The sequence below is a fragment of the Littorina saxatilis genome, linkage group LG2 (genome assembly GCF_037325665.1).
Source record: "Littorina saxatilis isolate snail1 linkage group LG2, US_GU_Lsax_2.0, whole genome shotgun sequence".
NCBI lineage: Eukaryota > Metazoa > Mollusca > Gastropoda > Littorinimorpha > Littorinidae > Littorina > Littorina saxatilis.
In genome coordinates this window covers 53,696,545-53,710,755 of record NC_090246.1, presented here as the reverse complement: position 1 = coordinate 53,710,755, position 14,211 = coordinate 53,696,545, and the positions used below count along the sequence as shown (strand labels likewise).

Genomic DNA, 14,211 nt, shown 5'->3' with positions numbered 1-14,211 from the left:
GAAAGTAAGGTAGGTGTGAGCATCAGTGTCTTTGTAATGAACACTGGTGGACAGAATGCCGTCAGACAGGGAAATGTTCAGATCCAGAAAGACGACTGCGGAAGGAGAGATATCAAAGGTGAATTTGATGGAGGGATGGTAGTTGCTGACAAAATGTATGTAATCAGTGAGGTCAGACAACGAGAGAGAGGTGGCACCGAGGCAATCATCGATGTAGCGTTTGCACAGTTCAGGCTGAGGTCCAGTGTAAGTGGAACGAATCTGGGATTCCAGGTGGCCCATGAATAGTAATCAATTTCAATAAGACATAAGACATAAGATCATTTATTGTCCATACAATTAATTACAATGGATGAAAAAGTGTGGTTCATCTGCTCTTAAAACAACCAAAACAACATTGTGACAACAACCTTAAAAAACAAAAACAAGAACAGTAAAACATACGAAGTAAGAACACCCAAAGTACTCCAGACAGGCACGTCCGCCACATCCATACTGCACACACACACACACACACACACACACACACACACACTGTCGGATGCCACATGAAACAATTATCTGCAATTTTCTGTTTTTATCATAAATACTTAGGCCTCTCCCGTTATTGACTATCCCAGCCAGACTTTCATCAGTTCATCAGTTCGGGTTTTTATTGCATGACAAAGTACACGGGAGCAAACCTGGATGCAGATCAGTGTATCATTGGTTGTTTTTGTCTTCCCTTTCCGTTTCTGTAGGAAAAAGCACTAACAACAACAGTGTGTGTGTGTGTGTGTGTGTGTGTGTGTGTGTGTGTGTGTGTGTGTGTGTGTGTGTTCATAATATGCTTGATCAAACACAAAACAGCGTTGTTTAGCCGCAGCTTCTGCAAAAAAAGTAGAGAAGTTTGCTACGAGTCCCCAGGCAGCACGTGTCGCACTCACATAACCACACACTTTCCTTGCTGGGGTCATCTGTTTGCAGTTCTAAAAATAGATGTAACCTCGGTGTGGTTTATGGCTGCAGAGGCGAAAAACTTATAGAAGGAATGTTTGGGACGACAAACAACAGTTTCATGGAAGTTTTCAGCGAGATATGCGTTTATCGCTTAGGAAGGCGGTGACACTTGCCGCATTCGTAGCTGCCTTGCTTTTAGTGAACGTTTTGATCGGGTTTAAGTTGTCTTTCTCGGGTATCGAAAACTCTGAAAAAGTTTTGGGACACTTGAGGCATGACAATGGCGAACCACTCTCAAGTGGTTCCCCGCTCCACGATTCACTCGGACAGGACGTCCAGTCGAGGCAGCAAAGAAGTGCCAAGTCCGTACCACGTCCATTCCTGATTGACAATCTGGAGCCTGGTGCAGAGGTGAAGAGTCGCATTTCCAACGGGGCACAAAAAGGAAAATTGTCAACGGAGTTGGCGAAAAGCCAGCGGCTTTCCCACGCTCGGCCGACGGAGCTGGGGGATATTTTCATCAGTGTGAAAACAAGTGGCAAGTTCCACGCGACCCGTCTGCAGCTAGTGTTGCAGACTTGGTATCTGCTGGCGAGGGAGCAGGTAACTATGTTTGGCGTGTGTGTGTGTGTGTCTGTGTGTCTTTGAATTATTAAAGTTTAAACTGCTATAAAAGCTTGATTATGCCCCCCCCCCCCCCCCTTTCTTTCGTTTTCTTTTGGTGAGTTAGAATTTAATTTTTTTTTAAATCACATCACAGTTATACAACATATGCTTATGACTACTAGGTCTTTTGTGTTGTACTTTGTATCCCCTTGGCAAACCTGATTGTGTTAGGTTATAATGGTATTTTAAATCCCCCCCCTTTTAAACCACACCCCCCTTTTAAACCCCCCCCCCAACAAATTCTCTCTCTCTTTCTCTCTCTCTTTCTCTCTCTCTCTCTCTCTCTCTCTCTCTCTCTCTCTCTCTCTCTCTCTCTCTCTCTCTCTCTCTCTCAGTGTCTGCATGTTTGTATATTTTTTCTGTCTTTTCTTTAGTGCAAAACTGCAATGCACTTGGTAACTTTTTTTTTTTTTAGTTTTACAGGTTTTGTTACTACATACATGTATTAGTAATACTGGTTTAAAATTTTGTTATTTTCAGACATATTTCTTCACAGACAAAGATGATCCTGCAATAAGTCAATCAACAGGTGAGAATAACTTCTACTTCCAGTCTTATGTGAAGCCACTGATATTTTATGACCGCAGCACTGATTTTTTTCTTCATTATACTATGTACCGGTATATATATATGACTAGACTAGAATGAATACCCGCTTCGCCGGGTAGCCGGCTTCGCCGGGAAGAAGTACTTAGAGCCGTACGCCGGCTTCGCCGGGTCCGAACAATGGACCCGCCAAGCTTAGGTCCCTCCCAGATTCGTGGAATGGGAACAGCACGAAAATGATTCAGTGGCCATAATGCCATTCCTGACCATATCGAGTCCCATCCTTGTCGACGAATGTAACCGTGTTAATCACCTTTGGAGGCGAACTCCACTCAAACAGGATTGAGCAATTTATAGCTTATCTGTAAGCCCTTTTGAACTGTTATGGCTTTTCAAAGGAAGGCCAGTACATACAAATACACAAAAGCCGCCAGACCACATCACAAACAGAACTGAACAATCCCCAGGTGTTGCTCACATAGAGAGACACACACACACACACACACACACACACAAACACAGAGAAGCCGTATCTATAGAGAGATAGATGACAGTGTATTTTTCGCGTGGCTATAAATTGATTCGACCTTTGCACTTTTACAGTGAGGATAATTTACGGGTCCAATTTACGTTCTGGACACTGCGGTGACCTTCTAAAAATAGTAACAGAACGCCGGGAATATCCGAAGACGCCCCACTCATACTATAGTGCACCATACGAAGGAAGGGAGGTAAACGCTGAAAACCTGGAGAAGATGAGAAGATAAGGAAGAGTTACTTATAATGGTGAAATGAACACAAAAACCAAAATCGGTTCAGCGCTGCGCGCTGAGAGCACGTGTTGAAATATCTCATCGATGATATTGTGTCCGGGGTGTAGCTGAATACGGTGTCCAAATTTGAAAAAGATCCACCGAGAACTTTGGCTTTGGTGTGTCGGTATGGGGGCCCGGGTAGCTGAGGTGGAACCAAAATAGCTGAGGTGGAACCAAAATCGGTTCAGCGCTGCGCGCTGAGAGCACGTGTTGAAATATCGACCAGGTTGTGTCCTGTCCCGGGTCTACCTGAATATGCCCACCAAATTTGAAGCAGATCCATCGAGAACTTTGGCCGTGCATCGCGAACTCACACACAGACACACACACACACACAGACAGACAGACACAAGTCGTATATATAGATGATTGCCCGCTTCGCCGGGTACCGGCTTTGCCGGGATACCCGGCTTTGCCGGGAAGAAGTAGAGTCAAATACTTGGCTTCGCCGGGAAGAAGTAGAGGAATACCCGGCTTTGCCGGGATGAAAGCGTTGTGGACAGTGACCTTCTAAAAATAGTAACGGGAATATCCGGCTGCGCCGGGATAAAAGCATTGTGGACAGTGACCTTCTAAAAATAATAACGGGAATATGGATTGACGCCACACAAAGGAAGGGAGATAAACGCAAAACACTGGAGAAGATAAGGAAGAGTTACTGGGAATGGATCTGGGAAGATGAACAGAAAAACCAAAATCGGTTCAGCGCTGCGCGCTGAGAGCACGTGTTGAAAATTCTCATTGACCAGGTTGTGTCCGGGGTCTACCTGAATATGCCCACCAAATTTGAAGCAGATCCATCGAGAACTTTGGCCGTGCATCGCGAACACACACACATACACACAGACAGACACAAGTCGTCTATAGATACTAGATAGATAGATACACATGGATGATTTCATTTTTAAGGTGTTTCAACTGTTGACTCCATCAGTTCATGAGTCAGACGCAGAAAGAACAAGTCGCGTAAGGCGAAATTACTACATTTAGTCAAGCTGTGGAACTCGCAGAATGAAACTGAACGTAGTCCGCCGCTAGTGAAAGTGACGAGCCTGTTTGGCGCTGTAGCGGTTGCGCTGTGCTTCATAGCACGCTTTACTGTACCTCTCTTCGTTTTAACTTTCTGAGCGTGTTTTTAATGCAAACATATCATATCTATATATGTTTTTGGAATCAAGAACCGACAAGGAATAAGATGAAATAGTTTTTAAAACGATTTCGGAAATTTAATTTTAATCATAATTTTTATGTTTTTAATTTTCAGAGCTTGTTTTTAATCCAAATATAACATATTTATATGTTTTTGGAATCAGAAAATGATGAAGAATAAGATGAACGTACATTTGGATCGTTTTATAAAAAAATTTTTTTTTTTACAATTTTCAGATTTTTAATGACCAAAGTCATTAATTAATTTTTAAGCCACCATGCTGAAATACAATACCGAAGTCCGGCCTTCGTCGAAGATTGCTTGGCCAAAATTTCAATCAATTTGATTGAAAAATGAGGGTGTGACAGTGCCGCCTCAACTTTTACAAAAAGCTGGATATGACGTCATCAAAGACATTTATGGAAAAAAAGAAAAAAACGTCCGGGGATATCATTCCCAGGAACTCTCACGTCAAATTTCATAAAGATCGGTCCAGTAGTTTGGTCTGAATCGCTCTACACACACACAGACAGACACACATACACACACACACACACACACACACACACACACACACATACACCACGACCCTCGTTTCGATTCCCCCCTCTACGTTAAAACATTTAGTCAAAACTTGACTAAATGTAAAAAAGGAAAAATTAGAAAGACATCTGCACAGGGCAAAGAGAACGTGAACATTGGTAACATTTGGAAGTTTATTTTTATCATCATGAAATGAAAGAAAATATGTTATTCGTACTTGACTGTGCATGCTGATGTGGCATGCATTCACCTATTTTTTGTTGTGAATACTTTTTGCTTCAGCCTTTTTACGGTGTAAAGGAAGTAAACCGTGTTTTTATCATGGCACCTTGTTGTGACCTGTTGTTGTGGAGCGTTATTTAACTACCTTTACGCGTGAGACTCACGTGCTCTTTTCTGTGTCCTGGTTTTGGTGTGAGCGCTGCAAAACTGCGTCGTAAGTTTTAGAATACGTGTGACTCATGTGTTTTTAGTTAATGTCAGCTAGTTCCCTGCTATTTTTTGTAAAATAGACTGTTCCTTGGAAGAAGCATGCACGAAGTACGTGATCAGTTACTGATTGGTTGTAAATAATAGTTTCACCCAAGCCTGTTTTATGGAATGTTGTTGGTTGGTCAATATGGTGACCTTTTACCTTTAAAATGAACTATTCCATGTTAGGTTGTTTTTTTCTATAAATATTACTGTTTGACTTCCTCTCATCAGTCGATCTGAGGGTTTTTATGGAAGTGTTTGGATTTTCTTTCTGTAACATACCAAGGTTAACAAGTAAACCAATGGAGTGTTTCTTGTGATGTTTTTAACGTCAACATAATGTTTTTGGAGACAGTTTTATCTCAAGTGTGAATTGTTTTGTGCCCTTCGTTTGAGAGGCTACACGTTTTTGGTACTCTGGTCAACCCACACAGCGCATAAGTTTTTTATCGCAATATACAATACTGTATCATAATATGCATTACTGATATCTAGTAATCAGATGTAGAGTAATAAAACCAGTATTTTTGTGCGTTATCGCTTGTAACCTGTGTTTGTCATTTCGTATGAACAATTTGTAGTACCAGCCTCGCACACGAAGGCGCGCACATTGACAATGACATGATGAACGGTAATTTGTAAGATTAAGAGCCATTATTTGTGTGGGTTAGATTTGTCTTGGTTGTATTGATCTCTTCTGTCTATCCATACATCCACGCAAAATAGTTTTGTAAAGTTCTGAAGAATGGTCGCCTGAGAGTCATGATTCATTGATTGTTCATCATGAATTTTTTAGATAGTAAGTACAGTTTTCTTGGTGAAAATTTTGGCATAATAATGAATAGAAATGCACTATAACTATTAGTATTAACTGAATTAATAGAACAAAACGCTGTTTTAAAATTAAAGACAAAGCACAATGACAGAAGACTGTGTCTGAACCTTATGATTTTGTTTATCCAGAATTTTGTATTAGACTAGAGTTTTTTTCTCAATTCTTATACGAATTATAAATATATATAATGAATTTTTTTTATATATATATACAGTTTCCTGTTCTGCTCGATTTCTTCTTTTTTTTTTAGTCTTTCTGTTGCCTGTTTCTCCAGCTTATATTTGATTGATAATACTTTCAATAGCAGTATAACAGTGAAGCTAGAAATAATTTTCAGTTATAAGATCAACAAGTTGAAACGCAAATAAAACAAAACAGCAAGTTTGAGTTAAAATGAATTTGATATACATGTGGATTGGAATTTAATGTTTAAGTCTGTTGATGCATAATCGTACGTTACTCTGTGTGTTGGCAACCTGCTTTCAACATTGCTAGATGATACTGATACTAATAGTGAACTATCACAGAATTAAAGCTGTGGTCTATTTATGACTTTCCGGGGCTACGAGGGGCTATAGGGATAAAATCATGTACAGAATTCTGTACAGCAAACGCTACCCAAAACCCCATCTGTACGGCGTGTATGACCTTGAGAGCTTCAGTCAACGCTTGAAATTTGCAGTGGTAACATCCGGTTTGCTTTCTCAGAGCTGAGCATATTTGTCGAGAAGGATCGAGCAGAAAAATTAAACGACTTGGTAGGGATTCGAACTCGGGGCCTCGAAATGTCGGGGCCGATGTCTTAACCGCTAGGCCACTTCACCTGTGTTTTCAAAGATAAAAAAATTGATAATTTTATATCATTCTACGCTTGAATTACCATTCATGCGTTGCAAAAACATAAAAATTGCTTTTAAAATTTGCCTTTATTTGCAAACATGTTTCACGGAATCGCAGTACATGTTTACACCGTCATGTTACATGACATTCGCGCCATGCAAATAGCTGCGATATCTCTATATTTTACAACATGCAAGAAAAATGACAAGAACAGTAATTCAGTATTGGCGTTAACCGGTAATTACCGGTATTTTACCGGTTGAAATGAGAAAATACCGGAACAAAAATGGCTGCCGATGTGACCTACCGGTTGAGTTTGGAACTACCGGGGTTTTTTCGCTGGTAAAACAACTAAACCAGTAGTTTTGAGTGGTTACTCTTACTGGTTTCAATGACCAGCCTACCGTTTTTTCTGGACTGTTTGCATCATAACCGTTTGCGTACCGGTTTGAAAAAATACTAGCGCCATCACTGGTAATTGAATCTCTCCAAAGCTCTGTGCAGTTGAAAACAGACATCTAAGAAATAGTGATACATGTATTCACTTCTGAACAATGGGCGGATAGAGATATAAATCGTGCTGCTTCAAGAATAACGTAACATGAGTTCATATCAATGTTTTTCCTTCTTTTTCTCGATTGGCGCGGTAGCCTAGTGGTTAGGACATGAGACTCGAGGTCGAGAGTTCGACTCTTCGCCGGGGCGTTTATTTTTTCCCTTTGATCTCTCTTGAAGATAAAATATGATCAGTCTTGAGAGAGCAAACCGGATGTTATCCCTGCAAAATTCAAGCGTTGACTGAATCTCTCAAGGTCATACACGCCGTATTGGTGGGGTTTCGGGTAGCGTTTGCTGTACAGAATTCTGTACATGATTGTTTCCCTATTTTTCAACCTCGTAACCCCAGAAAGTCATAAATAGACCACAGCTTTAACAACCACATATTGTATGGTGACAATGGGCTTCACGATAAGTTAGATTACACTGTATTATTGAAACTGTTAGATAGCAAGTTTGCCAGGTCAAGTCGTAATAGTGACCTTTAGCCAAGCAGTTCACAGCTCGGAAGGAAACGCATCAAGTACTATATATTGTCATGATGTTCCAATCAATGTGGTTAATCCTGAAACCTATGACAATGAAGCTAGAATTATAAGTACATATAACATGAACTTAAGACACTTGAACATTTGAACTAGTTCTACTGTACTTGATGGAGTATTCATTTCCTGACATGATTACTGCATAGGACTGTTACTGACCTCATTATGAATCTGAGTATTATTCATTGTTAGACTGAAAGTGGACAATCTGAATGAATTGCCATTGCCTTATTATCAATATCATTATCAATACTTTGCTGAAGAGTCTTCTGTTACTGTTAGCGTGTATACTATTGATGTTTCCCGGTCTGTTAATGTTATTGTTACACTAACAAGTTTCAAAGTCTGAGTCTTGTACACAATTTTTTAATGCTAATGTTATTGTTACACTAACAAGTTTCAAAGTCTGAGTCTTGTACACAATTTTTTAATGCTAATGTTATTGCGAAAGGTGTCTTAATTCATTAACCCCTTCACTGCCCACCCCGTATGTAATACGTGGTCATTTTCGGTTTGTCATACGCCCATAACCGTATCTCATACGTGGGATTTGTGTCAACAACATTTCAGGACATTTCTGAAAACTAAATGGGAGGTAACCACTGTCCAAGTACTTGTAGGGGTTCTAAACACAGTTCTTTCCCATAGACCGTTCGGATAAGTTACTACCACGTGTTGAAAACTGTGTTAGAAATGTAGAACCGACTATAGCATTCAGCCGCCATTCACAATGGCGGCCGAAAGTCGGACCTCAACTCGTAGACCTGTTTTCAAGCGATACAGTGTTCTGGAAGCTCTACAAGAAGTGATTTATGGATTACCACACAGAAGAATACTTTTATGGGCTGTAATGTGAGTACCTGATGTTTGACACCAGTTTTAGCAGTGTTTTGTGTGGTTTTACGTGCTGCAATGTGTGTGTGTGTGTAAGTCCGGAAACTGTAATTTTTGACAAAAATGGTCATTATATCAATTTTTACTGTGACAATCACAAACAAAGTCCAATGATCATGTCATCCTATAATAGCCAAGGGTATAAGCAAAACACATGCCAAAGATCTAAGAGATATCTCAATAAATGATCGAGCAGTGAACAGATTAGTGAACCTACCGAAGAAAGAGAAATTTTGCCCTGGCACACAGCAACACCAAAATGCTGTTATACTGTGGCAGTGAAGGGGTTAAAGATATGGAGATTTTACTGTGAAGAAGGCATACAAAGTTATACACTGTAACATCCTCTTTTCTTTGTGTAAATGTTCATGCATAAGAAGAATTCTTAATTTACAGTCTGGGCTGTCTTACTTTTTTAGGCACCGGCCATCCATTGTATTTACTCTGAAAAAATAATCTGGACAAGCTATCAGAACAGAATTTTTGGTTTAGATTTTTGTTGTTGAAAAAAAATCAATGTAAAAGCAGAATGCATCAATTTTTTTTAATTTTTTTTTCCTTCTTTTCTTTACTTTATTTAAGGCAAAATAGATCATTGGATGATTACTGGGTGTTAATGTACACTTGTGTTTTGATTCGTTTACATTCCCAACAGAGGCAAGATGTACTAGTAGTATTACTAAATTATTACTAGATTTGTGGCTAATGACTTGTCATGTATTTAGGTATTCATGAGGTTAAAGGTGGTCGTCTACATTTTTGCTTTTTTTCAATAATCTTATGGTTAGATTTCGCTAAAAAGTTATGTCAGATGATGAATGAACCATGGGGAAAAAAGTTATAGAAAAAAAAATATGTAAAAAAAGATTATATTTTTGGGTAGCGTGACTCACGCTTCCAAGATTTTGTTTTCTGTTTGCTGAGAACATGTGCTTTGCCTAAAAATACTAACCAATCAAATTCATGTCACTATGCTTATTGCCACTCCCAGACAAGTGCAGCAACAGTTTGACACTGGAGCGCTGTCCACGCTTTTTTTTAAACGCACGAAATGCACGGGATTTGAGAGGAGTTTTGCGCTTGGCATTTTCCAAATAAGGATATCCTAGCTACTATGAGTACTACGCTGGAATACTACAATGAATTTTCAAACGGCTACACTGGCTTCGTCTTTCCTGATCGAAAGGGGGTGTAGTGTTGATATAAATTTGTAGATAATAGACTCTGCATTTTAATGGTCAAATGGCGATTTCGGTATAAAAATGTAGACAAGGACCTTTAACCTCTATACTCCTTTCAGCAGTTATATGAAGGAAACTCTGTACCCCCAAGATAGGGGAAAATGCTGGTTGGCTTGTTGACAGTGTGTGTACTCATGGTACGCACATGTAGCGCTGTCAATATTTGTTGAGCGGGGTGGATACGTCGCTCAATCAGTAACACACTGACTTTGTAACCAGTTCATCGCTAGTTTGCGATTTTCCCATAGTCAACATTCATTGGCATTGCAGATTCTAAGCCGACAGAATCGTACCACCCTCGCCACAGGAGCTTGTATCCAATCGCCGGTCGATCATTATTTACTCCTTATTCCATTTATTTACTCCTTAGTTCCATACAGTCTACTACTACTATTTGAGTTGTTCTTTGCTATTGGTGACAAAACAGTGGAAACTTACTGAAAATTTCAAAATGCAGCTACAACCTGGAAAATACTATTCCTGTCAAGTGGAGCCCTTGTGTTATTTGAGTCTAAAAAGAAAATGTCAGGAACTTTTATGGTTCGGACAAAAAAGCAGACTGACTGGTGGGGGTCACAATGGAGTAACCTGCAGTACTTTGTGACACCAAATTTACACAGCATATCTATAAACTAATTCTGTGAAACAATTTGAGTAAACTCCATGAAAACAGAGTGTTTGCTGTTAGTTTGTCATGTATTGAAGAATTTTTGATGTACAGTTTAGTGTTGTTAGGTTCAGTAATTTTGTGACACCGTTTGCAGGTTACCTTGTAGTTTGATCTTTTTATGGCAACACAACTGCTTACAGCAGGGCAGGGATATTTTGGTCAGTTATTGTTTAAAAGGGTGTAACTTGGAATACCTACAGATTATTAGAATCAAATGCAAACTACTGCTCAAATGTATTAAAACAGAAAGAGGTAACCTGCAAATCACGCGACACCAAATTGCCAATACTTGTGCATGTATTACGCTGTACTGGTGCAATCAATCAAATTATGCTACAAACGAATGTTATAAAGGAGACAATACCAACACAAACAGTTCTGCAACTTTATTGCCAAAAAACAGCGAAGAGTGCCACCTAAACTTCGCAGAACTATTATCTGTGGTCACCTGCGTACGAATGAAACCATTCGAGAATGGCCGGTCGCTGCATAGCTCCCGATAATTTTTAAGTCCTGTGCTCTAAAATAACTATACTATCAACTTTAACATCAATAATTTTACGAAGTAAGCATTAAGGAAACTTGTGCAACTTACCTGAACTTTCAGTTTTCGCAAAATCAATGCGATACGGTTGATTTTCAGGACGAAACCGGTGGCACAGAGACATTTCGCGCCGCGAAAGTAACCTGCGAACGGAGTTACCTCGCTTCTGTGACACGTCATCAATTTTGCCGTACACAAACTTTTCTATGTAGTACACAAAACTCGGGACATCATCACTATTTGTGTGTTTACCCTGCCGTCTTCCGGACTGAGGCCGCACGAGAACAATCCATGCTCAACTGCGCGAGCGAAGAAATGAAAATCGGGGTAACCTGGCGAACGTTTGTGACGGCAGATACGAAAGTCACCGTTGCGAGGTACACAGATGTATATTCACGCGACCAAATATCTTCATCTATCGATAATGATGCCATGATTTGAAAATAAAAATATGTGTTTGCCTTCCTGGCGCTCAGGCCGGCAAATTGTCTTTCTTCAGTGGATCGGATTTGTGACGACGCGCGTTCGAAGGTTACCAGTTTTTTATCGGACGCAGCACGCGAGCAGGAGAGGGTCAGTTGTCCAAATAAGATTTTGTGCAGTTTAATCCAAGTATAAGTTATCGTTGAATGATAACAGTTATCCTTTCTAGAGCAGCTGTCGGTTTGAAATGTGTTGTGAACATGGCAGGGGTCTGTCATTCCACGTTTTGGCCGCCATTTTGTGAACAAAAAACGAAAACAAACAGGAATAAGTGCTACTTCTGTCATATTATTTTCCTTCATGGTGATTTTGTTGATACTGCTACATCAGTAGAATGCAGTAATTATCTTATTTTGTCACCATCATTCCCCGTAATTTAAAAAATTGATTTTACTTGATGTCACCCACCGCAGTCACCATTACTACATTAGCAAAGAACAACTCATTTACTATTAAATAGTAGTAGTAAGGGTAAGCATGCAGCAGTAAATAATAAGCATGCAGGAGTAAATAGTTATCGACCGGTGGTTGGATACAAGCTCCTGTGACCCTCGCCAGCAAATACATGCAAAAAGACAGATGTGCACGTTGAACTTGAAGATACCAAGTTTCCAGCCAAAGTCTACGGGCTTTGAAACAAACAGATACATGTACCCAGTAAATAAAAATTAGAATGCATAGCAACCCTTGAAAATGGCATCATGCTAACCTATGTGGCAGGGTAAAAAAGCCTGTGTGGCATACAAAACTCTCCGAGTACCTGTTACCCAGAAAGTAAAAAGCTCCAGAATTAAGGCATAAGGAATAAGATACACATATATATCTATAATACTGTATGTTGAGTTTGCACATATGTCTGCTGTGTGTGCAGGTGGTCACCTTGTAAACACCAACTGCACTCCAAGTCATACCAGGTAAGCAGAGAGAGGAAGAGGTGTCTAAAACTATTTTATAGACTGGAAGATTATCTTTCGTACAGCTGATCTTTTTTAACAAAAGACAGGAAGGGGGAATGAGAGAGAAATGGATGGATTTTAAAAAAATTGTACATGTTATTATCTGTACAAGGGAGGAAAGGAAGAAATTAAAAATTAGGAAAAGAATCAGTTGCATTGTAGCTATCTCTACAAGTTCTGGATTAGCAATATCTTTGTCTTTGCAATTATCCAGATATATTTTTGAGTGAGAAGAACTTACAGGACTAGTGAACAAGACAGTATACTTAATCAGCGCTGAAAGTCCACGAAATGGGGCACTGGCCTTTTGCTAGTACTTCTCATAATTTACTAGCCAAACCAACCATTTGTTTCAGCAATTTGGCGAGTAGATTTACCTTTCTACTTGCCATTTACATGTTTCTACGAGTAAAATACTCGCCACTTTCAGGCCTGTTAATAATAATGTTTTCCGCTTTTTCAGGCAGTCTCTTTGTTGCAAGACATCTGTTGAATTTGATGCGTATCTGGCTTCCAAGAAGAGGTAAGTATTACATACTCCTTTACTGCAATGACTAATGAGGTGGAGTGGGAAAAGGATCACGATGGTGCTTGTGGAAGGGAAGAAATAATAAGGAAGTAATAAGGAGTTTTCTATGAAATTTTAAAAGAAACTCCAGTAATCAGAAACTAACCCTACCAGAGCTTTTTGTTCAGCTGAGTGAGAACTGTGTCAGGGAGGTGACCGTTTAAAACCCATGAATAAAAGGTGGATTTGGAACGAGAACCAGAGAGTGCACTTAGTTTAAACTGTCCAACCTTGTAGTGCAGTCTCCTGTAAGTCATCTCTTGATGTTGCTAGTAAGCAAAAGGTCATGTTAGAACAGTGACTGATTGAGTTAACAAAAACATTTTTTACAAAGGAAACAACCTTTTTACGACTCCAAAAATCTGAGGGCAAATCATGTCTTTGGAAGAGGGAGAGTCCTAAAGCAGAGGTGAAAATTACAGACATTTTGAACAGAAAATCCAATAAAGTAGGGCCTAATAGGGGAATCCGTAGTAAACTTTCTCAATTCTGCTGTATGCTTTATGCGAGTGTGAACTGTGTGGCAGATGGATGTGTCATTTTGATGATGACACCTATGTGAACATCCCTGAGCTGGTAGACCTGCTGAAGCGCTACAAGCATACGGAGGACTGGTACCTAGGCAAACCCAGCCTGCGTCACCCTATGGAGGTCAATGATGTCTACAACCCGGGGGTACGTGCCTTGTGTTTTATTGGTTTGCTGAATGTAAATTGGAAAGTGACTGATTTTCAATTTAATTCAGAGGAATGCAAAATGCTCAAAACTTCCTCAGACTTGGAGTTACATCTCTGTTGTTGATGAACACTTAATTGCCATACTTCTTCTTCTTCTTCGTCGTTCGCTCAGACAGCAACTCCGGAGGCCCTGATGAAGGCTGCTGTACGCTGGAGGCTCTCCATGGGTCCATAGAGTTTGTCATACTAACAAGCTCATCCGCTTTA

At 39.8% G+C, this 14,211-nt stretch overlaps 1 protein-coding gene across 1 annotated transcript in view; it reads left to right on the top strand.

The window, feature by feature from the left end:
• The first annotated feature begins 979 nt into the window (after positions 1–979).
• The window catches only part of LOC138959265 (fringe glycosyltransferase-like), a 30,103-nt gene continuing 16,871 nt past the window's right edge, over positions 980–14,211 (top strand). Inside the window, exons 1-5 of the mRNA XM_070330666.1 lie at positions 980–1,542; positions 2,086–2,134; positions 12,615–12,657; positions 13,163–13,222; positions 13,795–13,942. Coding sequence (XP_070186767.1) covers positions 1,078–1,542; positions 2,086–2,134; positions 12,615–12,657; positions 13,163–13,222; positions 13,795–13,942 — 765 coding nt within the window. The 5' untranslated portion in view covers positions 980–1,077. The remainder of the gene's footprint in view (positions 1,543–2,085; positions 2,135–12,614; positions 12,658–13,162; positions 13,223–13,794; positions 13,943–14,211) is intronic.